The 27024-nt window shown below is 48.7% G+C and overlaps 1 protein-coding gene across 1 annotated transcript in view; it reads right to left on the bottom strand.

Annotated features, from left to right (window-relative positions):
• Positions 1 to 25651, bottom strand: part of LOC141047211 (oocyte zinc finger protein XlCOF8.4-like) — a 34756-nt gene extending 9105 nt beyond the window's left edge. The window contains exons 1-6 of the mRNA XM_073542162.1: positions 25622 to 25651; positions 12375 to 12524; positions 12066 to 12245; positions 11860 to 11983; positions 11679 to 11776; positions 6003 to 6093 (exon numbers count right to left, since the gene is read on the bottom strand). Of these exons, the coding sequence (XP_073398263.1) occupies positions 6003 to 6093; positions 11679 to 11776; positions 11860 to 11983; positions 12066 to 12245; positions 12375 to 12524; positions 25622 to 25651 (673 nt within the window). The remainder of the gene's footprint in view (positions 1 to 6002; positions 6094 to 11678; positions 11777 to 11859; positions 11984 to 12065; positions 12246 to 12374; positions 12525 to 25621) is intronic.
• Between the last annotated feature and the right edge of the window lie 1373 nt (positions 25652 to 27024).

Below are 27024 nucleotides of genomic sequence, written 5' to 3'. Positions count from 1 at the left end.
GAAGTGGCCAAGGAAATGGGTTTGCCTAAAGACATTCTGCTCTCCCAGATACTGCAACTGGAAGCTTGTTGGGGGGACTCCTGGACAGTGACAGTGATTTCAACCATGGCTACAGAGCCGGAACCTACCCTAGAGGGGCAAGTAATCCTGGAGCAGATGCGGGCCGAGCTCTCAGAGCTCACTCCGTCTCAGGTGCAGCAAGTAAAAAACTTCTTGGGACGATATAGAGAGGTGTTTGCCCGTCATGAGGATGATTTCGGTTGTACCATGGCCATTACTCACGAAATTCCAACTGGAGACTCCGCACCCATTGGGGAACGTTACCAGCAAATTCCCCCACAACTGTATCAGGAGGTGAAGACGATGTTGGGACAGATGTTGCAAAAGGTTGTCAACCGAGAGAGTCAAAGCTCATGGGCAGCTCCAATCTTTCTGGTGAGGAAAAAGGACAGCACTCTGCATTTCTGTGTGGATTATCGGAAGCTTAATGCCTGTACCATAAGGGATTCGTATCCGCTTCCCTGCATTAAAGAGTCCCTGTCTGCTCTAGGAAGAGCAAAGTAATTCTCCACGCTCGACCTGGCCAGCGGATACTGGCAGGTGCCCATGCCAGATCAGGATCGGGCGAAGACAGCTTTCATACTACCCATGGGGTTATTTCAGTTCAATCGGATGCCCTTCGGCTTGGCCAATGCCCCCGGGACTTTCCAACGGCTGATGAAGAGATGCCTGGGCGACCTGAACTTTGAAGCCACCTTGATCTACCTGGACGACATCATTGTGTATGCGGCTTCATTTGAAGAGCATCTATGACGCAGAGAGCAGATACTCAGTCGTCTCCAGAAACACGGATTAAAAGTAAAGCCGCAGAAATGCCATCTATTTCGTACCCAGATTGAGTACTTGGGGCATGTAGTCTCAGCAGAAGGCGTGAGGCCATCACGGGAAAAGATCGCAGTCATACAGGACTGGCCTACTCCAGAAATGGTGAAGGATGTTCATGCATTCTTTGGCTTGACAGAATACTACCGTCGATTTGTGAAGAACTTTGCCCACTGAGCCCAGCCACTGCTGGATTTATTGAAAGGGGCGCTGTCCAGTGCAAAGAGTTGGAAGATCCACTGGCAAGAACCGCAAGAGAAGACTTTCAAGATCTCAAGAAGGCATTAACCAAGGCCCCTGTCTTGGCTTACGCGGATTTTACTCAACCGTTTATTCTCCACACTGACGGGAGTTTGCACGGACAGGGAGCTGTGTCTCAGGCGCAGGGCGGAAGAGAGAGGGTGATCGCATACGCTAGTCGGTCCCTTCACGATTCTGAACATAATCCTGACAACTACAGCTCCTTTAAGTTGGAGCTGCTCGCGTTGGTGTGGGCTATGATGGAGAGGTTTGCGGAATATTTGTCTAAGTCATAGTACGCATGGACTTCAACCCGTTGGCACATCTAGAAAATGCCAAATTATGGGCATGAGAACAGTGATGGGTGGCCAGAATGGCCAATTTAGGTATAAAATCGCCTACAAGAGAGGAGTGGAGAACAGCCATGCCGACTTTCTTTCCAGGATCCGCCATGCTGCCCTCGGACTGAGCAGAGATGAGGAGTTGGAAAATGAAGAGATTCCATGTTTCATGGAGCCCGCCAAGACTGTAGTGGCGACGCAGGAACAGCTGTGAGCAAAGACAACGGAAGGCATTTTGGGTCAATCTAGGGATGAATGGGTTCAGTTACAGCAGAAAAATACGGAGCTCACCCTACTGCGACGGTGTGTAACTCAAGGAAGATTTCCCAGTACGGCCCAGAGGGGCGCTCTGTCCCCCGGAACCCTCTGGATCCTTCGCCAGTGGGAGTGCCCACAGATGAAGAATGGGCTATTTGTCATGATCTGCTGTTTGTGTGATCAGGTAGTTCAGAGGTTAATCTGGACAGCCTCACTCAGACTCTGGGAGGCTTTTTATAGCCTCATTGTGGGCTCACTCCTTGTCGCTTATACTCAGACCCTTGGCTGAGTGTGTGACCCTAGTGTGCTTTGTGACTGTGATACTTTGTGCTTGCTTGGTTTTGATCCGGTTCTGTCCCTGTTACGAGTTCTGCCTGTTCCTTTTGTACTGCTCTGATATTCCCGTGTATGACTCTTTTGCTTTGGACCTGACTATTTTCTGACTCCCCCCTTGTACTGCGTTGCCATCTCTGTGCATGATTCATTGCTTACGTTTTGACTATTCTCTGCTTGTCCCCCTGGTACCACGCCGCCCCCTCTGTGAATGACCCTCCGTTTGTCTGATCTGAGTTTCCCTAGCCTGTACTCCAGGATTCCTGTTATAGAACTCTATTGCCATCTCCAGCAGCAGGACGCTAAGCCACGCCCCCTGTGGTCACATGATCGTAGGTCCTGGTGCTGCTAAACTACTTTCAGTGTCGCAGGTCCTGGTGTCAGAATTTTCCCTGCAGTATTGGACCCCGGGTCCCCCCGTAGTCTGGGTGAGTTATCCTGTTCAGCCGCAGCAGTCCGCCGGCGCTGACAGGATCCTGATACTATTATATCGGAAGATACAGCTCCAGACGGAGCTGGCTGCCACATGGCAAGCAGTAACACCTGAAACCCTACTTCCTGAAATTGCCCGTGAAACACATGAAGGAGGAACACATTTTGGCCCGGAGAAAACTTTCCGGTGGTTACAATGATTCATCTACCACCCTCGACTGCAGACAGAGGTTGAGAAGGCCTGCAGGAAATGCCGGCAGTGTGAACTGGCGAAGCCGCCTGAGCAAAGGGCTCCCATCCAAACCATAGCGACATCCGCCCCCTGGAACTCCTGATGATAGATTATCACACCATTGGCCCAGTTCACCAGGGTGACCACTTCACACAGTTTGCCGTGGTGACTCCCACTCGTGACCAAACCGCAGAGTCCGGCGCTTACTCCATCTGTAAGAATTTTATTCAGATCTACGGCTGTCACAAACGGATTCATTCGGATCGAGGTGTCTGCTTCTTGGGGAAGGTAATGGAGCAGTTGCATCACCTGTATGGCATCGACATGTCTCAGACCACTCCGTACCACCCGCAGCTTGTGAGAGATTCAATCGGACTCTGATTCAAATGCTTCGAACCCTAGAGGAAGACCGAAAAGCCTGTTGGCCTGAATATGTCTCCGAACTGGTTTGGGTGTACAATAATTGTGTACATCGAGTTACTGGCTACACCCTGCTGTTCAGTCGTGAAGGAAAAGAGATCAGCGAGCTGGAACTGGATCCTGAAGAAAAATATCCAGCCCAGGAGAGGGGGTCTCTTCTTGGTCCTAGATCACCGGCATTGTTTACAGACACTGCATCGGCTGGTGCAAACAAGAGCTAGAACACTCAGTCAGGCCCCTTGCCAGGCAGCTGAGCTTCAAGTAGGAGATCGAGTACTGGTGAGAGAGAAACGTCCTCAAAACAAACTGGAACACCGTTGGGAGAAGGAACCTTATCGGAAGTGACGAGTCAGTTCTGAGGGAACTGTTTACGAAATCCAGAGACCCTGTTTACGAAGTCTAGAGACCCAATTTGACCAGAGGAGATTCCCGAGGCCCTGGAGCCGACTCCAGCAGTTCTAGAAGAAAAAGAGGAAGAGAACGTCCTCACACCAAGCGACGGCCCTCCAGAAGAGTACATCTCTGGATCCCCCATCATACAGCCAGATTCCACCTCTCCAGAGAGCTCCACTACTCTTCCCAGCTTACGACGCTCCGAATGGTCAACAGCTGGCAAACCCCCCCGAACGTTATGAGCAAGACCAATTCGTATGGCAGAAGCGAATCCAGAGAAGGTAAAAGTTTTCTAACGCTCTCCGCAAATCTTCACCCGTAGAATGGCGAGCAAAAAGAGTGGGGGGATGTAGGAGGAAGGACCGGAACAATAAAGGCAACAGTGTCTCTGGGCCGGTACCATTGGGATTGCCACTAGTGTTGAAGGGGGACAGAGAACCTGAGCGGGACAGACCTGTGACCTTTGCTGCAAAGGGCGGGTCTGATATAAAAAGGGGGGTGCGCGGGAACCTGGGGTCTCTAGCCGGAAGACAGGAGGTGCAGGGAAGGTTTGCTCCCTACCTGTGGGTAACACTACTGACGGCAGACTGCGCTTGAGTGCGCACCCCCAACATCCATCAACAGCACCAGTGACCGCTTACTGCTGCGGGACGTTGACCCTACGCGACCACAGGCAGGAAGCGCTGAACGTACTGTGCAACGCTTGACAGCTGACAGTGCACGGCTCCCGTCGGAGACTTTGACTTTACAGCCGCGGCTGCTGCCTTGATACCGGAACTCTCCGCCTCATCCGTTGAAACAACAGCCACCGGTACCCGGACCTACAGCAGCCCACCAAAAAGTCCCAGACTCTTCTTCACCGCTAAAAGACAGTGCCTCCGGTACATCCAGGACCGCTTCCTCAATGTGACGCGCTGTCTGCGGCGCCATCGTGGGATCTTCCAACCACCTCCTTCCAGATGAGTCTGATAAGTTGAACCCTACGTATTTGTCCACGCAATACTTCTGTGCATCTTGTATATATTAACTCCCTGCGTGGAGAAAGCCTTGTTATCTTTTTCTTTGGTTATATAAAGACACCCGTTAACACTTGCTCTGCCTCCTGCTCGTCACTGCATCCAACGCACCTGCTGGTAACCTACAGCCCCATCTCGTCCTGGTATGCAGGGCCCCATACTTATAAGTGGCCCCCACCCCCATTCCTATCCTGGTATGCATGGCCCCATCAGAAAACATTAAAAAAACAAACCATTACACTTACCTACCCCGCGCTCCCTCGCAGCGTCCTGCTCCAGTGCCAGCAAATGCTTTATGCTTGTAAGCAGCGCTGAGAACAGTGAGTATTCATGAATATTTCTCTTAAGTAGCGGCACACGTGACCGCCAGTAGCAGCAGGAAGCTGGCGGCTGACACTGAAGAACAATGAATACTCACTTCCCTTTGAGTGCACAGTCCTGGCATCTGTGCTCTGCTTATGAGCAGCGCGTGACGTCCCTGCCATGCGCTGATTACAAGCATATAGCAGTTGCTGGCACCGGAGCAGGATGCTGCGAGGGAGCGCGGGGTAGGTAAGTGTAATGATTTGTTTTTTTAATGTTTTCTGATGGGGCCATGCATACCAGGATGGGGATGGGGGTGTGGGCCAATTATAAGGATGGGGCCTTGCATACCAAGACCGGGGTTGGGGGGTAATCAGATCAAGATACTATTATTAAAGAGCAATTAATATTCATTGCCCTTAAAGCCCATTGGCGTGGAATGCAGTGAATATTCATTTCTCTTTAGCAGCGGGAACAGGAGTTAGCCACAGCCACCTGCTCTAGCTTCCTGTGATCCGCTGCTCCGCCGATACCGTTCCCCCGCCTCGCCACCACAGCCAGAGCCGGTACATCCGGATAATAAGACACACCTCCCATTTTCTTCAAGCATCTTATAGTCCGAAAATTACGGTAGTTTAATTGAAACGTGAGGATAAAGGGAAATTAGTTATTATACAGAAATTCACACTTGGCCTCACTGCAAATTTAATGTTGTCGCTGATAAAAGCAAAGTTTGACTAGAAAGACTGGACCTGGTCTTGAAGGGACCATGAGACATTCAGCAGCACAGAAGGGAGAGAAGATTCATCCGATAAGATCTCAGGGATCTAGGAAGCCAACAGCATCATTACCCTCCGCTTTCTCTTATGGGCCATCATGATATTTTTCTTCAAGTGATTTTGTATCTTGTCAGCACATTCTACGTCATTTGACTTCCAGGGAGTAGGTGGATCTACCAGGTTGTAAGTTCTATAGAAAAGGGCTTTCAATACCCAAAGTCATTTGAACAGTTTTGGGTGGAGGAAAATGTTGTGGTCTAGAGGCAAAATGGTGATCATGGTAATACGGCCGGCCTACACCACCGATATAGTAGCCACAGCAGGTGACTGAGAGGAATCTGCGACTTCTCTGCATTCAGTGGTTACTACTCACCTGGGTAGTCATATGTAGGAATCTCCTCTTTACACCACTCATCACCCCTCACATATGTCTCTGTAGTATTAATATGAGTCAGATCTTCACCCTGAAACAAATATTGTAAGAGTCACAGACAGATGGAGAAGTCCCATCTATGATCAGCTCTAATCCTGCCATCCCCACCGTTCTTATTACACAAGTATAAAACATATAATACTGGGGGATAAAACAAGACTGAGCACAAGACCTTCACAGTCGTCTACACATCATAGGTGTCAAGGTATGCCTAGGTTACTTTAGGCAAAAACCCCGGGACCCCTGCGATGTCCCTCAGACTAGGGGAACCCTGTCTGTCCCTCTACCCAGGGTTTACACTGAAGGGGTGCCTGTCTGAGCCTCCACCCTGTCCCTGTCTCCTGTCCAGCCCTAAGCTGAACCCACCTCCCTCCACCCAGTGAGGGGACCAGACACCAGACCCCACAAATACGTATGGACAGGGGTAAAAGAAACACCACACAGTTAATACACAAGGGAATACAATAATGTGCAAGGGCAACCATATATATATATAACAGATTGGAGAAAGAACCACTGAGGGATATACTGCACCAGATATCAGACGCTCCAACACCACCACTGCTGACCGGTATTGCTAGCACTAGGCAAAAGCTATAGTCGGCGACGCCCATAGTCAGGACGAACTATTTAAAGACCAAGGGCGTGGCCCAGCCCTCAGCCAGCATGACAACCTGGTTAACCCTATCCCGACTGGAACAGAATACCCAACAGGGTATTACCGCTGTCTGCCGGACACCCTGGTGTGAAGAGTGTCCGACATGACAGTACCCCGCCTTCTACGAGGGACCTCCAGAACCTCACCATGTCGAGGACCTGGCTTGTCCGGATGGCGACGATGGAACATAGTAACCAGTCGATCAGCATGAATGTCAGAGGCCGGCACCCATGTCCTCTCCTCAGGACCATAGCCACGCCAGTGGACCAGGTACTGTAGAGTGCGACGCACAACCCTATAGTCCACCACTTTGGACACCTCAAATTCCAACGCGCCATCCACCAAGACAGGAGGTGGTGGCCCGGGGGAACCATCCACCAAACCCACGACCTTCTTTAGCAATGCTTTGTGAAATACATTATGAATCTTATACACAGCCGGCAACTCCAAACGAAATGCCACGGGGTTGATCACTGCGGAGATTCTAAATGGGCCAATGAACCTGGGACCCAACTTAAGTGACGGTATCTTGAGCTTAATGTTCCTAGTAGATAACCACACCCAATCACCCACACACAGGTCCGGACCTGGCACACGTCTGCAGTCAGCCACCCGTTTGTACCTGGAACCCACCTTCAACAAGCGCTGCTTGACTCTCCTCCAAACAGACGACAATTGAGCTCCCAACTGGTCCTCCTCAGGGACGCCAACTGAGCACCCCTGACGCAAGGTGCAAAATTGAGGATGTTGACCATACACACAAAAAAAAGGAGATTCCCCAGACGATTCCTGGCAATGGTTGTTTATTGCGAATTCTGCCAGAGGAAGAAACGCTGACCACTCTTCCTGATTGTCGGAAATAAAGCAGCGCAAGTATTGCTCCAGGTTTTGGTTCATCCACTCAGTCTGTCCATTCGACTGAGGGTGGAAAGCCGATGAATGAGATAATTTGATTCCAAGGCGAGAACAAAAAGCTCTCCAAAACTTTGCCACGAACTGCGTACCTCAATCAGACACAATGTCAGACGGGACACCATGAAGTCTGACCACCTCGCGAATTAATATCTGAGCAAGAGTCTTAGCATTGGGCAAAGACGGTAAAGCAACGAAATGTGACATTTTGGAGAACCTATCAACAATTACCAAAATGACCGAGTTCCCTGCCGAGGCGGGCAAGTCAGTAATAAAATCCATGGAAATCTCAGTCCATGGCTTACTGGGCACCCCGAGAGGCTGCAAGTTACCAGCGGGACGGGAACGAGGAGTCTTGGCCCGTGCGCACGTGGTACAGGCAGCCACATATGAGGCCACATCCTGCCGGATTTTAGGCCACCAAAAACGACGCGATACCAGTTCCAGAGTGCTCTTAACCCCTGGATGACCTGCCAGTACAGTGTCGTGATGTTCGCCCAACACTCTAGAGCGTAGATGTAGCGGCACAAAAGATGTATTAGCAGGCAACCCCGGCGGTACCACCTCCTGAGCCTCCGCAATCTCTGCCTCAATCTCTGTCGTGATGGCAGATACCACCACACCCTTTTGGAGAATAGGCACCGGCTCTTCACATAACTCTCCACCAGGAAAACACCTCGATAAAGCGTCTGCCTTAACATTCTTCGACCCAGGTCGATAGGTAACAATGAAGTTGAACCGGGTGAAGAATAATGCCCAGCGAGCCTGTCTGGAGGACAGGCGCTTAGCAGATTCTAAATAAAGCAAATTCTTATGGTCGGTTATCACAGTAATCTGATGAACAGCCCCCTCCAAGAAGTGTCGCCACTCCTCAAATGCCAATTTGATGGCCAATAGTTCCCTGTTGCCAATATCATAATTACGCTCCGCAGGCGACAGCTTCTTGGAGAAGAAGGCACACGGATGCAACTTGGCCCAAGAAGGGCCCTGAGACAGTACAGCCCCCACTCCAACCTCCGACGCATCCACCTCCACGACAAATGGTAAGGAGACATCGGGCTGCACCAGAATGGGCGCTGAGGCAAAACTATTCTTGAGGAATTCAAACGCCTGTACCACAGGCTCAGACCAGTCAGAAAAGTCGGTACCCTTCTTAGTCATGTCAGTTAGTGGTTTGGCAATCATAGAGAAGTTCTTAATAAATTTCCTATAGTAATTGGAGAAGCCAAGAAATCGCTGAAGCGCCTTAAGATTATCAGGCCGATCCCAATGTAGTACCGCCTCCACCTTTGCGGTGTCCATCTTAAAACCTGAGGCGGAGATTATATAACCCAAGAACGGTAGCTCCTGTACGAAAAACACACATTTTTCAAGCTTGACATAGAGCCTGTTCTCTCTGAGCAACTGCAGAACCTGTCTAACATGCTCTATATGTGTATCATGGTCGCGAGATGAAATGAGGATGTCGTCAAGATAAATTATAACGAACCTCCCCAACAACTGAGAGAAGACATCATTAATGAAGTGTTGAAAGACCGCCGGTGCCATAGTCAACCCAAACGGCATTACCAAACTCTCAAAGTATTGAATGCTGTCTTCCACTCATCCCCCTGACGGACTCTTATAAGATTGTACGCCCCCCTGAGGTCCAGTTTGGAGAACCACCTGGCACCAACCACTTGGTTGAATAAATCGGGTATAAGTGGCATAGGGTAAGGATCACGGACCGTAATCTGGTTGAGTTCTCTGAAATCCAGACACGGGCGTAAACCGCCATCCTTCTTTTTAACAAAGAAGCCAGCAGCCAGAGGAGAAGAGGAAGGTCTAATATGACCCTTGCTCAGGCTATCCGCAATATATTCCTTGAGAGCTAGCCTCTCGGGACCTGAGATATTAAACATTCTAGCTTTAGGTAACTTGGCCCCTGGTTTCAACCTAATAGCACAGTCATAGGGGCGATGCGGTGGTAGTTCCGAACAACCCTTCTCAGAAAATACATCCGCATAATCCAGCAACGGCTCCGGAATATTGGGGGTCAAAGCGGAAATACATGTAGCCAGGCACCTCTCCTGACACTCCCTGCTCCACTGAATTATGTCCTGGGTCTTCCAATCAATAACAGGATTATGCATTGACAACCATGGAAAGCCCAGAACCATCTGAGCCGGTAAGTTATTAAGCACCTTACAAGGTACCTGCTCTGAGTGTAATACTCCGATGTGGAGTTGTATATCCAACACACACTCTGTGATCTCCCCTTGAGACAACGGGGAAGCATTGATGGTAACCACCCGGATGGGGTTCGGCAATTTCTCCACCGGAAATCCCGCTGTATGCGCGAACCTCTCATCAATGAGATTGGCAGCTGAGCCACTATCAATAAATACTGTAATAGAGAGCATTTGCCCCCCCAAGTACCACCCTAGCAGGGAGCATACACTGGGAAACCATGACGGAGGATACACAAAGGCTCAGACAAGACTCCTCCAAACCCTCTGAGCCTATCAGTTTTCCGCCGGCGCGCCCTTCTTAGGTACCAGAAGGCAAGCGTTAATAAAATGTCCTCCTTTGCCACAAAAAAAACAGAGCCCCTGCCTTCTGTGCCAAGGACGTTTAGGCTTGTTACTCGGTGACTGTGCTATACCAGCGATCTGCATGGGTTCCACGGATTCACCCGCGGCAACCTCACCGACCACTCCCCCACCTCCCGGAGGCAACGAAACCAGCGCCCCCTGACGGAGACGTCGGTCTATGCGTACTACAAGTGCCATCGCAGCCTCCAGAGAGGCGGGAGTCTCGTACATTAGGAGAGTCTGTTTAACCCTTCCAGAAACCCCATGCAAAAATTGACTTCTAAGCGCAGGGTCATTCCACTGCGTGTCCACCGCCCAGCGCCGGAATTCCGTGCAGTAATCCTCAGCTGGTCGATCACCCTGTAGCAGTGAGCGTATCTTAGACTCTGCTAAGTTTAATCTATCCGGATCGTCATAGATCAAACCCAGAGCAGAGAAAAAAAAATCTACAGATTCAAATGCCGGTGAGTCTGAAGGGAGTGAAAAGGCCCAGGCCTGTGGGTCACCACTCAGCAAAGAAATCACCAAGCCCACGCGTTGAGCCTCATTACCTGAGGAATGTGGACGCATACGGAAATACAATTTGCATGATTCACGAAACACCGTGAACTTACCACGATCACCAGCAAATCGTTCAGGAAGGGGAAACTTGGGCTCAGCTGCCCTGGCTGCAGCCTCAGCAGGTACTGCAGGAGCTGACAGGCCTTGTTGCTGGACCGCCCCCCTGAGTTCAGTGACCTGTATGGATAGAGCCTCCAGCTGCTTGGTTAGGGAAAGTATAGGATCCATAGTAAGTAACCCCTATATTCCCTATCTATACCTTTTTTTTTTTTTTTTTCTCTCACTTTATTATTTGGGCCGACTATAATGTCAAGGTATGCCTAGGTTACTTTAGGCAAAAACCCCGGGACCCCTGCGATGTCCCTCAGACTAGGGGAACCCTGTCTGTCCCTCTACCCAGGGTTTACACTGAAGGTGTGCCTGCCTGAGCCTCCACCCTGTCCCTGTCTCCTGTCCAGCCCTAAGCTGAACCCACCTCCCTCCACCCAGTGAGGGGACCAGACACCAGACCCCACAAATACGTATGGACAGGGGTAAAAGAAACACCACACAGTTAATACACAAGGGAATACAATAATGTGCAAGGGCAACCAAATATATATATAACAGATTGGAGAAAGAACCACTGAGGGATATACTGCACCAGATATCAGACGCTCCAACACCACCACTGCTGACCGGTATTGCTAGCACTAGGCAAAAGCTATAGTCGGCGACGCCCATAGTCAGGACGAACTATTTAAAGACCAAGGGCATGGCCCAGCCCTCAGCCAGCATGACAACCTGATTAACCCTATCCCGACTGGAACAGAATACCCAACAGGGTATTACCGCTGTCTGCCGGACACCCTGGTGTGAACAGTGTCCGACATGACAATAGGGGAGATCTCCTGACACCTTCTCTCCATCTACCTGATGATCCTGAGGAGCTCTGGGATCTTCTTGTTTACAGTCCTGTGGAAGAAGAGGACGGGGACATCTCTCTGGTGTTGTCCTCTTACTGGATAGATCTGGAGGAAACACATACAGGGACTGAATTCATTCTCTACATACAGATAATTATAGGCCGTGTGTATTTAGTCCTGTCTATTACCTGGAGATGTGAGGAGCTGGGGAACCTCCATTATGACGTCCTTGTACAGATCTCTGTGTCCTTCTAAATACTCCCACTCCTCCATGGAGAAATAGACAGCGACATCCTGACACCTTATAGGAACCTGACACATACAATGATACCGTCATCCCCCGATCCCTTCATAGTGTTACTGTATAATGTCCCAGCATTCCCAGCAGTGTCACCTCTCCAGTCAGCAGCTCAATCATCTTGTAGATGAGGTCTAGGATCTTCTGGTCATTGATGTCCTCAGGGATCAGGGGGTGAGGTGGAGGCCCCGTGATTGGGCTCAGGGGTCTTCCACATCCTTCAGACACAGGGTCCTGACAGCGATCACTAGAGGTCTTCTTCACCACTGTGTAATCCTGGTAAGGGAGGGACACATTAATAAATCTCACTACAGACATTTCCAGAGTCCTCACCTCTCCAGTTCTGTCCATCTGTTATTCCCATAGATAACAATGATGTAATGTGACGTCATCAGAATCTCTCACCTCTCCAGTGAGACGGAAGAGGATCTCTAGGGTGAGGTGCAACATCCTCTCCGCCATCTTGTCTCTGTCCATATCCATCCTTGATGGGTAAATCAGGAAAATTCTCTTCTGTAGAAGATCTTCACTGAGAGGATCCGATATTGTAGAGACCTGAATGAGAGGAAGATGATCCGATGTAACACCATAAGAATCCTGTGTAATAATACAATTACTGGAGATAATAAGGGAAACATAGGAGGAGATTTATTATCTTACAGGGTTTAGTTTTCTTCCCTGACATCTACTAATAAAACCTATATATTTAGGCCACAGACAACAAGCAGTTTCCTCCTCGGAGTCGGCAGCTGAACACGTTCCTCATAGACTCATCTTCCATAACGCTAATTCTCGTCTCATTACCGACACTGGAATCGGCATTAGCAATACTGCAGGAGATATTCATTACACGCGACATGAGAAATAACTCCTTCATGATGAGGACGACATCTTCATCTTCTACTGCGGCTCTAGAGACAGATTTGGCCAGAGTCGGTCACTGCCTCCATCCCCACCGGCCGTCTATATGAAGCTTTCCCGTCTTCCCCGCACTGGAATCTTCTCTCACGTTAGATCTCAGCTCTGAGTCACACACAGAAGTTTGAGGCTTTTAGAAAAGATTTTTTGTTTCTACAAACACAACGGACAGAAATGATCTGATCCCAAAGTCTCCATGTACAGTGATTTATGGGGTTTATTTCTGGCCTTAGACTTTCCCATATTACAAGATCGATGTGAAGACTTTTCTGCCCAATGATGATATAACTATTCTCGGAGTGACGCCTTTATAACCAGATAATAGTATGTTTGCAGCTTGCAGAGCACAGCGGCTCCTTCTTCAGGCTCCTGTAACAATCCAGTCTCTCTCAGCACTGACAGCTTCTATGGCTGCTCTGAAGATAAAACTATTTTTTGTGGTAAAATGTAATTATTTTTTCCTCATCGCCCAATGGTATAAAATTCTGGGAGAAAGATGAGTAATTGAGAGGTGGGGGGTGTAACATGGCGCCTCTTATTGGGGGCTCTGATAATGTGACCCCCTAACACCATAAGAGCAGACTCTGCCCGGTCAGACGGCGCTCCTTCCCTCCTGAGGAGTGTCCGGCCCCTTATGGGGTATCGGCACTCAGGGGAAATTGTGGAACAAGTGGTTTCTGTTTTCTCCTCTTCTCCCGTGTGATAATTACAGACTTGGGGACGGAGCGACATTTTAGTGGGAACATTTCATTCCTCCGCTCAATGTTACACAATTCTGTGACCCCCTGAGGGTTAATAATCCTCCCTGCCCCCTAGATGAGCCCCCCAGAGGTGGAGGGGGTAACATGGGGCCACTTGTGGGGTCTCTGCTGTTCTGTTGTCAGCGCTCTTCACACGTCACACGGCGTCCGCCGTCTATCCCCCCACAATGGCGCCCCTTCCCTCCCGAGCCTGTGGGGTATCGGCACTCAGGAGACACGGCGCACTGTGCGGCCTCAGCGCTCCTGTCACCTTTAGGACAATGATACATTGGGGGGAAAGTCACATTTCTGTGAGGAAAACAGTAAAATTGTCATTTCTTCCTTCCACATTGCTGAAATTCCTGTCACACTGTCCGAATTCAGAGATTGTCCTGTCAGAAAGGAGAAGACAGGGAGCGAAAGGGTTAATAGGACTCACAGGAGGAACCAGCCCAGAAAGCAGAAGGTGCAGGAGCGTCCGCCACATATATGACTGCTCTGTGCACACAGGACCTGTGATGAGGTCACAGGAGGGGAGGAGTCAGGGGTCACATGATCAGGGGCCTCAGTGTGTGCAGGACTCTGCTGTGCTGTTTGTCATGGTGCTGGATGAGGGGAAGTTTCTGTGTGGGGTCAGGAGGGGTTTACAGGGTGGATGTAGCAGAGCCGTGTGTACGAGGTGTACGGAGCGGAGCCGCGTGTGTACGAGGTGTACGGAGCGGAGCCGCGTGTGTACGAGGTGTACGGAGCGGAGCCGCGTGTGTACGAGGTGTACGGAGCGGAGCCGCGTGTGTACGAGGTGTACGGAGCGGAGCCGCGTGTGTACGAGGTGTACGGAGCGGAGCCGCGTGTGTACGAGGTGTACGGAGCGGAGCCGCGTGTGTACGAGGTGTACGGAGCGGAGCCGCGTGTGTACGAGGTGTACGGAGCGGAGCCGCGTGTGTACGAGGTGTACGGAGCGGAGCCGCGTGTGTACGAGGTGAGCGGAGCCGCGTGTGTACGAGGTGAGCGGAGCCGCGTGTGTACGAGGTGAGCGGAGCCGCGTGTGTACGAGGTGTACGGAGCGGAGCCGCGTGTGTACGAGGTGAGCGGAGCCGCGTGTGTACGAGGTGTACGGAGCGGAGCCGCGTGTGTACGAGGTGTACGGAGCGGAGCCGCGTGTGTACGAGGTGTACGGAGCGGAGCCGCGTGTGTACGGGGTGTACGGAGCTGAGCCGCGTGTGTACGGGGTGTACGGAGCTGAGCCGCGTGTGTACGGGGTGTACGGAGCGGAGCCGCGTGTGTACGGGGTGTACGGAGCGAAGCCGCGTGTGTACGAGGTGTACGGAGCGGAGCCGCGTGTGTACGGGGTGTACGGAGCTGAGCCGCGTGTGTACGGGGTGTACGGAGCTGAGCCGCGTGTGTACGAGGTGTACGGAGCTGAGCCGCGTGTGTACGAGGTGTACGGAGCGGAGCCGCGTGTGTACGAGGTGTACGGAGCGGAGCCGCGTGTGTACGAGGTGTACGGAGCGGAGCCGCGTGTGTACGAGGTGTACGGAGCGGAGCCGCGTGTGTACGAGGTGTACGGAGCGGAGCCGCGTGTGTACGAGGTGTACGGAGCGGAGCCGCGTGTGTACGGGGTGTACGGAGCGGAGCCGCGAGTGTACGAGGTGTACGGAGCGGAGCCGCGTGTGTACGAGGTGTTCGGAGCGGAGCCGTGTGTATACAGGGTGTACGGAGCGGAGCCCTGTGTGTACGAGGTGTACGGAGCGGAGCCGTGTGTGTACGAGGTGTACGGAGCGGAGCCGCGTGTGTACGAGGTGTAAGGAGCAGAGCCGTGTGTGTACGAGGTGTACGGAGCAGAGCCGTGTGTATACAGGGTGTACGGAGCGGAGCCCTGTGTGTACGAGGTGTACGGAGCGGAGCCGTGTGTGTACGAGGTGTACGGAGCGGAGCCGTGTGTGTACGAGGTGTACGGAGCGGAGCCGTGTGTGTACGAGGTGTAAGGAGCAGAGCCGTGTGTGTACGAGGTGTACGGAGCAGAGCCGTGTGTATACATGGTGTACGGAGCGGAGCCCTGTGTGTACGAGGTGTACGGAGCGGAGCCGTGTGTGTACGAGGTGTAAGGAGCAGAGCCGTGTGTGTACGAGGTGTAAGGAGCAGAGCCGTGTGTGTACGAGGTGTACGGAGCAGAGCCGCGTGTGTACGAGGTGTAAGGAGCAGAGCCGCGTGTGTACGAGGTGTACGGAGCAGAGCCGTGTGTATACAGGGTGTACGGAGCGGAGCCCTGTGTGTACGAGGTGTACGGAGCGGAGCCGTGTGTGTACGAGGTGTACGGAGCGGAGCCGTGTGTGTACAAGGTGTACGGAGCGGAGCCGTGTGTGTACGAGGTGTAAGGAGCAGAGCCGTGTGTGTACGAGGTGTACGGAGCAGAGCCGTGTGTATACATGGTGTACGGAGCGGAGCCCTGTGTGTACGAGGTGTACGGAGCGGAGCCGTGTGTGTACGAGGTGTAAGGAGCAGAGCCGTGTGTGTACGAGGTGTACGGAGAGGAGCCGTGTGTGTACGGGGTGTACGCAGCGGAGCCGTGTGTGTATGAGCTGTACGGAGCGGAGCCCTGTATGTACGAGGTGTACGGAACGGAGCCCTGTGTGTACGAGGTGTACGGAGCGGAGCTGTGTGTGTACGAGGTGTACGGAGCGGAGCACTGTGTGTACGAGGTGTGCGGACCGGAGCCGTGTGTACGAGGTGTACAGAGCAGAGCCGTGTGTGTACGTGGTGTACGGAGCGAAGCTGTGTGTGTAGGTAAGCGTGGCCGATGGTGCAGTGGGTCCACATCCACCAGTGTTACACCAAGTAACTGTGCACACCTCACAACTTTTGAAGCACAGAAAGAGGCACAGAGCATGCGACGCGCATAGCAGCAAACTTTGGCCTCACCCTAATCCACCGCCATTTACCACTGCTTTCTCCCCCGGCAGGAGGAGTTATCAGAGGGACGCTGGTAGTGAGGGAAATTCAGCAGACGCCTGAGACTGCAGGGTGTAGACCCAAATCCGGGACTGTCCGCTGTATCCGGGACAGTTGGGACTAGAGATGAGCAGATGGATTCATAGGTCTCTGGTCCAGCGTGCGTGGGACCTGGGGATTATTTTTTGTGCCGTCATTCACAGTCGGAGCCTCCAGAACGTTCTCCTCTTTATGTAGCGTCACTATACGACATCCAGCTTATTTGTGTCTGTAAGGCCGTGTTCACACACTGCAGAAATACGGTGTTTTTTGTTTTCTGCAGGATCCGCACCATCTACAATAACGATCTTCTCCCCCTTATTTGATGCGTTCTTGGTGCAGATGTGAAGCCGCGGTTTTAATGCGCTTTTTAGAGGACAGAAAAGCTTTGATTCTGCACTTAATAAAGTTTCTGCAGTTTTTTACCCGCGATTTTATTAGAGAGAAAAGCCCCAAATCCGCACAGATCAGCCGCGTCCTCGGGCGCACAGCGGGCGCCTTTTATGGTAAAGTAGTTTTTATTAAGGATTTATTTACATAAATGAGGTAAAGAAAAAGGGGAGACAGATTATAAATACCCAGTAATACAGACGAGAACAAAACAACAGCAATAAAGAGAAATGTAAAGTCATGAAAGATAGAGGCAGAATAAAGGGGAGAAAGGGTTAAGGAGGAGAACGGGGAAGGAAAAATAGGATTTTTAACCCCTTCGAGACCTTACCCTTTTTCATTTTTGCATTTCTGTTTTTCGCCCCCCCTTCTTCCCACAGCCATAACTTTTTTATGTTTCCGTCAGTATGGCCATGTTAGGCTAGTTTCACACTTGCTTTTTTTTGCAGCGCGTTTTTCCCGCAAAAAAACGCATTAAAAAAACGCATACAAATGCATACAAACGCTGCGTTTTTTTCAAGCATTTTTATGCGCATGCAGGAAAAAAACGCAGCGTTTTTGCGCGTTTGTATGCGTTTTTTGTGCGTTAGCGTTTTTTTACAGATTTTGGAAAAACCCCACAAAAATGAAAAAACAACCATTCAACAACACACAAGACCAATGGGACTTCATTGTGGGTGTGGTATGTTAATATATAGACCCTGTCTACAGTATTCTTCACATTTGCTTGATTCTTCTCGTGACCATGGATCTGCGCTGGAAGAGTTTTCACTTCAACTTGGATTTGGACATCGCGATGGCTCAGGCGTATGCAGTTGCTTGCCATGAACAAAGGAAGAGAGAGAGGCAGCGAAGACGGCGGCGTATGTGGATACATCCGATTGTTGAACTCCGGGAGAGCCGTGGGGCATACCACACCCTCTACAGCGAGCTACAGGCAAACCCGGAGAAATTTACAGATTATATCAGGATGTCCCACGAAAGTTTCATGGATTTGCTTGCTCGTGTCCAACAATCCATCCGGAGACAGGACACACAGCTCCGTCGTGCGATTCCTCCTGAGGAACGGCTACTGGTGACATTACGGTATGTTTTAAAAACCAAGGGGTGCGGTCTGATGTTTTTTTTTTAAATTTAGTATTCAAAACCTTGGGTAATTAGTTTTCGTGAATGTACTAATATTTTATTTTATAGTTTTTTAAAATAATATTCATAAATATTAATTTTACTTCTTTGTCTGTTCACAGATTCCTGGCGACTGGAGAAACCCTATCTTCACTACACTTCCAGTACCGTATTGGAATCTCTACCTTGTCTGGAATTGTTGCTGACACCTGCCGGGCTCTCTGGAATGTTCTTTGCCCAGAATTTATGCCCCTGCCCACCGCTGAAAAGTGGATGGAAATTGCTGACAAATTCTGGACAGTATGCAATTTTCCCAACTGTTTGGGAGCTGTTGATTGGAAACACATACGGATCATCAAACCCCAAAGAATGGGATCTGAGTACTATAATTACAAAAAGTAATTTTCAATAGTACTCATTGCGATTGCGGATGCCGGATGTATGTTTGTAGCAGTGGACATTGGAGCATTTGGCCGTGGTAATGACTCACAGGCTTTTAAAAACTCAGACATGGGCCGGAGGTTGTATGGCAACCAATTTAATTTCCCTATGCCACGGCCTCTTCCTCACACCGAAGCTCCGCCACTGCCCTTTGTAATGGTTGGCGATGAGGCTTTTCAAATGTGCGGAAACTTACTGAAACCCTACTCCAGCCGGGACTTGGACCACACCAAAAAAATATTTAATTACAGGCTGACCAGGGCCAGAAGAACTGTCGAGTGTGCTTTTGGGATTCTTGTTTCCAGATGGCGAATTCTGGGCACGGCCATTAATCTTAAACTTGAAACAGTCGATGAGGTGGTGAAGGCCTGTGTGGTTCTACATAACTTTGTGATGGCTAAAGAGCACCCGACCTTTGAACTGGACGATGATGCTCCTAACCCATTGCCTGAATTCACTCAGCACACTCTCAGGTCATCCGTTGAAGTTGGCCAAATGAGGGACCAATTTGCGGCCTACTTTATTTCTGATGTAGGACGGGTGCACTGGCAAGATGAAATGGTGTAATGTTTTTGTTTGTTTATGGTAATAAAAATCCTTATTTGATACCATTACTGAGTGCACTATATTTTTTAAACTCCAATTAAATAAAAAACTTCCCATGTATAACTGAATTTTTTTATGTTCACACACCTGGGCAGGTAAATACACATATGAGTTAAAATGCAGCATTGCTAGTCTGCGTGAAATATATTGGAACGAGCAAAGCTGCAGGCCATGAATCAGGAAACCATCTTTTTTCAAGAGAAAATTGTGCAACTAGTTTAAAACAAAGTATGTGATTTTCTCAAAACACAACCCTCAAAACCCAACCCCAATGAAAGTCCATGGGGAATACAAGTCAGCATTGAGTGGATGAATGTAATCTGCTCCATTACAAGTTATTACACTAGGCCTTGGAATGACTATACTAGGCCGTGGTATTTCAAATATGAGTATAGTAGGCCTTGGGCCTACTAGTATAGTCATATGTGAAATACCACGGCCTAGTATAGTCATAACAAGGCCTACTCGATTTTTGCCAACTAGGATCTTGTTTCACGAAAAACAAACGGGTGAAACTTGACAAGTTTCAACAGTTTGTTTTTCATGAAACCAGATTCTAGTTGGTAAAACTAGAGTTATTACACTAGGCCTTGGAATGACTATACTAGGCCGTGGTATTTCAAATATGAGTATAGTAGGCCTTGGGCCTACTAGTATAGTCATATGTGAAATACCACGGCCTAGTATAGTCATAACAAGGCCTACTCGATTTTTGCCAACTAGGATCTTGTTTCACGAAAAACAAACGGGTGAAACTTGACAAGTTTCAACAGTTTGTTTTTCATGAAACCAGATTCTAGTTGGTAAAACTAGAGTTATTACACTAGGCCTTGGAATGACTATACTAGGCCGTGGTATTTCAAATATGAGTATAGTAGGCCTTGGGCCTACTAGTATAGTCATATGTGAAATACCACGGCCTAGTATAGTCATAACAAGGCCTACTCGATTTTTGCCAACTAGGATCTTGTTTCACGAAAAACAAACGGGTGAAACTTGACAAGTTTCAACAGTTTGTTTTTCATGAAACCAGATTCTAGTTGGTAAAACTAGAGTTATTACACTAGGCCTTGGAATGACTATACTAGGCCGTGGTATTTCAAATATGAGTATAGTAGGCCTTGGGGCTAGTAGTATAGTAATATGTGAAATACCACGGCCTAGTATAGTCATACCAAGGCCTACTGTAATAACTCGATTTTTAACAACTAGCATCTTGTTTCACAAAAAACAAACTGGTGAAACTAGAAAGAAACTTATTTTTAAGACAAGTTTCAACAGTTTGTTTTTCATGAAACCAGATCCAAGTTGGTAAAACTCGAGTTATTACACTAGGCCTTGGTATGACTATACTAGTCCGTGTTATTTCACATATGACTATACTAGGCCTTGGGTTGGTTTTTAACATGTATTTACCCATCAGTGTGTGTTAGCGGCGCAAACAACATTAATGAAACTTAGTAATGGTGAACCACAAATGTAAATTTATTTTTTATCACAAAAATAAACCAAAAAATTATTTTTTCCGGCGTTTGGGGGCAGATGGTTTCAATTTGGGGGTGTGCAGGGAATATGCAACACTTGCAGTTGAAGACGGTGTTTGAGGGGAAGGGGCAACAAAACTTGTGGGGGAAGGTAGTCCAGCTAAGGGAATTAAACTAGGAACACTTGGAGGAGAGGAAATCTGTTCAGGTACATTAGTTGTAATGGCATGTCGCCGTAGGCTTGTGTGCCTGGACCGACTTTGGCCCAATGCCCGCCTTGATAGATTTCGCCTTGAACTAGGGGCAAATATGGAATGTAGGTCCCCCGTCTGCTGGTATGGCTGCTGCTGCTGAGGTGGCGGCTGCTGCTGCTGAGGTGGCGGCTGCTGCTGAGGTGGCGGCTGCTGCTGAGGTGGCTGCTGCTGCTGAGGTGGTTGCTGCTGCTGAGGTGGTTGCTGCTGCTGCTGAGGTGGCTGCTGCTGCTGCTGAGGTGGCTGCTGCTGCTGAGGTGGCTGCTGCTGAGGTGGCTGCTGCTGCTGAGGTGGCTGCTGCTGCTGCTCTTCGTTGTCAGTGCTCGTCCTTGCAGGAGGACTGGTGGCGGCAGTGATGGTCCAGGTTTGCAGAGTGGTGGTGGCAGGGCTACTACATGTTGTTGTAGCGGCAGGGCTGTTCCATGTTTGCCTAGTGGTGGCTGAGCTCCACGCATGCATGGGAGTGGCGGTGGTGCTCCAGACAGGAGCAGCGCTTGCCATGGTGGTGTCGGTGAAGTGACCAGCTGCACTCAGACTTGTGGTGGTGTAACGGTGGGTGTCCTGGCTTTGAATAGAGGTGTCCGTGCAGTGGTATGCAGCACAAGTCGGTAGTGAGGTGAAGCGAGTCAATGGTGGCACAGGTGGAAAGGACACCACTGACTGCTGACCGTACCGATTATGCTGCATAGCCTGCAAGAAAGCATTGTTGCAGGCCTGCAGCACATTCAGCTGTTGATCAGGACTAAGGTGTTCCGCCATGCCCTTTTCAATCTTACTAAAAAAATGGTGTGCTGGTCTGTTGAGGTCGGCCTCCAGACGGTCAAGGCGCTGTTCTACAGAATTGAAGCGGTGTTCAAAGTGGTTAAAACCATGTTCCATGAGTGCAAAACCGCTTTCAACTCTGTCGGACAGTGACTTGAGGCTGGAATTAAATGTCTCGCTCAAATGCATAAACTCGGGCAAGACATTCCTGTCCAAGGCCCTCTGCCGCTGGCGGGTAGTGCCCGCATAACCAGTGGCAGAGACCTGGGACAGGGGAACACCTGATGGCCCAGCTTCCTGGTCACCAGCTGTGTGTGTGGTTGACCTGCAAGGTGCTTCCTGGCTGTCGGATGGCTGGGACGGGTCAGAGGACGTCCGAGGAAGGACCGCTCCAGGGCTAGGTTGCAGGGTGCTGCTCCAGGTGTTGTGGAAGAAAGGAAAATCATTACTACCATGCCTGTACAAGAAGCATCAGCTGTGGATTAGAAAAACACAGATTAATAAAAATAAAAACCCAAAATTTATAATACTTACGATCTCGTGGCAAGGACCGGTCTTAGGAACTGCAACGCGTGATAGTGACGGTATCTAGTTCTGGTCCTTGACGCAGATCCACTGCGAACCTGGCCCTCAGCACGAACATCACTGTTGAAGCGGTCCTTGATCGAACGCCAACGTGTTCGGACTTTGTCCACTGTTGATAAAAAAAAAACAGTGCCGTCAAGGACAACAGTCACTGCGGCACAATGTAGCAATACAATACTCAAAGCAGTCACTGTAGACCCCGATGACACTGTTGGGTTTCCTGCTAGAATATGCCTAGCACGAAACCCAACAGTGCCGTCAAGGACAACAGTCACTGCGGCACAATGTAGCAATACAATACTCAAAGCAGTCACTGTAGACCCCGATGACACTGTTGGGTTTCCTGCTAGAATATGCCTAGCACGAAACCCAACAGTGCCGTAAAGGACAACAGTCACTGCGGCACAATGTAGCAATACAATACTCAAAGCAGTCACTGTAGACCCCGATGACACTGTTGGGTTTCCTGCTAGAATACACCTAGCACGAAACCCAACAGTGCCGTCAAGGACAACAGTCACTGCGGCACAATGTAGCAATACAATACTCAAAGCAGTCACTGTAGACCCCGATGACACTGTTGGGTTTCCTGCTAGAATACACCTAGCACGAAACCCAACAGTGCCGTCAAGGACAACAGTCACTGCGGCACAATGTAGCAATACAATACTCAAAGCAGTCACTGTAGACCCCGATGACACTGTTGGGTTTCCTGCTAGAATATGCCTAGCACGAAACCCAACAGTGCCGTCAAGGACAACAGTCACTGCGGCACAATACAGAGCAGGGAAATACTCACTAAACGCCTTTTTGGAGGATGCTGTGGCGCTGTCCCAGCCATCAATCAACGCTGCGGCCACCTCATTCCATAGCCGCCGGGTCACCACAATGTCCTTGTGCAGCCGGTCACGGCTGTCCCACAACGGCGAACGCTCCTGGACCAGGCTGATGAGCTGCTCATTATCCAGGTAGACGTCTTCATCCCGTTGTGGAACCTAGACAAAACACATTCATTAGAATAATCAAATTTAAATTGAATAAAAAGTTACAAAAAAAGAAACATAAAAAAGAGTAAAAATAGAAGATAAAAAATAAAGAACATTACAAATCATTTGATACTTACATTCCGTATCACCACCGGGACTTGGCTTCGCTGCTCCTGCTCTTCGCCCTCACTAGTCCCGTCCGCAGATGATGATGACGATGTCTTAAAAAAGTTGAAAAAAACGTAAGAGATTTGGAGAAGCAGCAGATATACTTACCAGATGCACGAAAATAATCACCTCACGGTCTGCTTGCGCCAATTCCTGCCGCGATGGGGAATACTCGGATTCTGAACACATACTGCATGTAAAAATAATAAAAATCATTAGTACATACATCATTTAAAAGGACAGGCATATAATGTAATATACTCACATTCTTCGCTGATATAATGGGTTCTTGGTTGACTGTCTGCTCTTCAATCTGTCAGTGTAGTAGTGGCAGAGTTTTGGCAGGCACCTCCTTTATATAGACTTTTTTTTTTGACTTTAGAAGATTATAACTAGGACAACAAGTGGACACCACCAAAAAAACGCAGCGCTAAAAAAAAGCATACATGCGCATGCCAGTGCGCACGTATGCGCATCCATAGGCTATAATGGCCATTTTTAGCGCAAAACGTGCGCATACGTGCGCATGCGCTTTTTTCCAGGGCCAAAAAATGCAACATGCTGCGTCTGGAAAATACCAACGCACACCCCAAAAAAACGCAGCGCATGAAAATCGCATACGTGCGCATGCCAGCGCGCAGGTATGCGCACCCATGTTAAATATAGGGGAAAAATCGCATGCGCACGTATGCGTTTTTTTCCAGCGCTAAAAAACGCAAATGTGAAACCAGCCTTAGGGCTTGTTTGTTGCGGGACAAGTTGTGCTTTGGAACGACATCATTGGTTTCACCATATCGTGTACTCAAAAATGGGAAAAAATTTCCAAGTGCGGTGAAATTGCAAAAAAGTGTAACTCCACAACTTTTTTTGGATTTTCTTTCTACCATATTCACCAAATGCTAAGACTGCCCTGCCATTATGATTCTCCAGGTCATTACAAGGTCATAGACACCAAACAGGTCTCAGTTCTTTTGTATTTAAGTGGTCAAAAAAATACATAATTTGTTGGAAAAAAAAAGTGTGCCATTTTCCAAGACCCGTAGCGTCTCCATTTTTCATGATCTTGGGTTGGGTGAGGGCTTATTGTTTGCGCACTGAGCTGATGTTTTTAATGATCCCATATTGGTGCAGATACGATCTTTTGATCATCCGTTATGGCATTTTAATTCAATGTTGCGGCGATCAAAACACCTTAATTCTGGCATTTTGACTCTTTTTCTCACTACACCGTGTAGTGATCGGGTTGTTCCTTGTTTTATTGATAGATCGGGCGATTCTGAACGCGGCGATACCAAATTTGTGTATGTTTGATTTTTCTATTTTATTTTGAATGGGGTGAAAGGGGGGTGATTTGAACTTTTATATTTTTTATTTTTTTATATTTTTAAAAACATTTTTTTTACTTTTGGCCTGCTTCATTAGTTTCCATGGGAGACTAGAAGCTGCCATAACTCGATCGGCTCTGCGATGATCAGATCACCTGTATGTAGCAGAATACCTCACTTGAGCTGACGTGTGCTGGGAAAGATGCAGGCTCACCGCCGGAGCCGACATCAAAGGGAGAGAAGTTACCTGCGCCGTACTAGTATGGTCATGAATGGGTTAAGGAACATGGGGAAAAGGGAAAGGGATCAAAAGGAAATGAAAAAGATTGGTCTGCACCGGATAGGCCGGGAAAGGGGTTACGGGACACATGTAATACCTTATATATAAAACATTTAAGAGGCGGGAGGGGAAGAGAAGGAATGGGAAAGGCGAGGAAAGAAAAAGGGGAGAAAGGAAGAACAGCTGTAACCAGGCGGAGAGACGAGAATCTAGAGGAATCCTGACTGTTACATCATGGAAGATACTGAGTGTTGGAGTCTGATAGCGCCGCAGTTCTCATGAAATCTGCGCTCTCTGTGGTCTGAAGACCCTGCGGACCTCTGGGTTTTGATGCGTTTTCCCTTTATAGGCTTCTTCTGAAAAAAACGTATTAAGAAAAAAAATGTATGAAGAGAAAACCGCCGTCACATTTATAAGCGCAGAATCAAAGCTTTTCTGTACTATTAAAAAAGTGTTAAACGCGGATTCATATCTGCCAAAAAAGCATCAAATATGGGGGAAAATGCAAAAAAGAAGAAACGCAGCAAACGCGCTATAATCAGGGAGGATTGTCAATGCGTCATCTGGGTCAGACATTTACAGAAGAAAGAACGCAGCATTTACGCTACGTGTGAACACGTCCTCCGTCCGCATCACAGCTTTATCACATTATTTTATGGGTTTTATAGAGAAAAATATCAATTACGCCATTTTGTTTTTCCCGTAATTTACCGATTCCTGTAAATAATCTGATCGCTGTGTTCTGCGGGTCATTACAGTTATATTGACACAACTATGTGTAGAAAAAAGAACACTTTCCTACTTTTTAAGTAAGAGCACGGTGAGGATAGAAAGGGAAACAATACTGAATTGTGTGGATAAAGCAAATCTTGTTAATGTTCATTCAAAAAGTGATTACAAAAATGAAGAAAAGTAAGTTCATAGCACACAGAAATAAGTATTAGATTAAAAGAAGAGAAAAGCATTCATTGGTTCTTACATGTGGTCTTGAGGCATGATGCGGTCCGTGCTGGAGATTCTCAAGATATAAGAGATCTCCCTGAACAGGAGTTAGGTCGGCTTATACACTATTTTGACCCATAGGCCGGGGTCACACTAACCGACGCAAAATACGGTCCGTAGTTTACATGCGTAATACGGATGAATGACCCCTAAATAGTGCTCCGTATGTCATCCGTACTCAAGGTGTGGTCGCGTATTTTGCGCATGTCTGCATCCGTATGTAATCCGTATGGCATCCGTATGCGGAGATTTTCTCACAGGCTTGCAAAATGGACATGTAACGGTTTTGAGGCCTGCAAACTATTGAAATCATTAGCCTACACCCTATTTATTGCCTCTGTAACAGGTGGCTGCCTCCATTCTGTCCATTTTTGACCTTGCCTTGTCTAGGTGTGTTGGTGTTGTATGGCCAACATGACAGTCTGAGTTTCAACACAACTGAGCAGGTTCTCTTCAACTGGCTTTTGTCACGCTGCTTTGGATAGCCATACCCAGTGATAGTGGATCCGCGGAGGAGGAGACGCATGTGGGTCCATCCACTTTTGAGGCAACGACTCACAAGTGGTCATTTTCACCGCCTCTATTCTTCTCTGTGGGAGCATCCAGCTAAATTCTACCAATACTGTCGCATGAGCCTTGCAACATTTGATCTACTCTTGGAGACAGTGCGCCCTGGGATAACCTTTCAGAACACAAGGATGCGCAAAGCTAGACTGCAGAGGAGCGACTTCTACTCACATTACGGTATGTACTATACAACCACCTTCTCTATGTTCATGAGGTGTTGGCCAAAGTATGTGTCTTTTCGGATTTGTTTGGTTTGTTTTGGCCTCATCTTAGTCCAGATATATTTAAACTTACACACCAGAATGTTATGTGTAATATGTACTGAATATCACGTAGTCATTATCCTTGAAAAAATATGTGTGTTAGTAGATATGAAACCCCAACATTTTGGTTATGTATGTAGCTGCTGTTTTTCTCATTTTTTGGTTCTAAATGTC

Source organism: Dendrobates tinctorius, unplaced genomic scaffold, assembly GCF_039654945.1.
Source record: "Dendrobates tinctorius isolate UK_male_01 unplaced genomic scaffold, ASM3965494v1 ptg000126l, whole genome shotgun sequence".
Lineage (NCBI taxonomy): Eukaryota > Metazoa > Chordata > Amphibia > Anura > Dendrobatidae > Dendrobates > Dendrobates tinctorius.
Note: the sequence above shows the minus strand (reverse complement) of the source record. Positions and strands in the feature narration are given on the sequence as shown.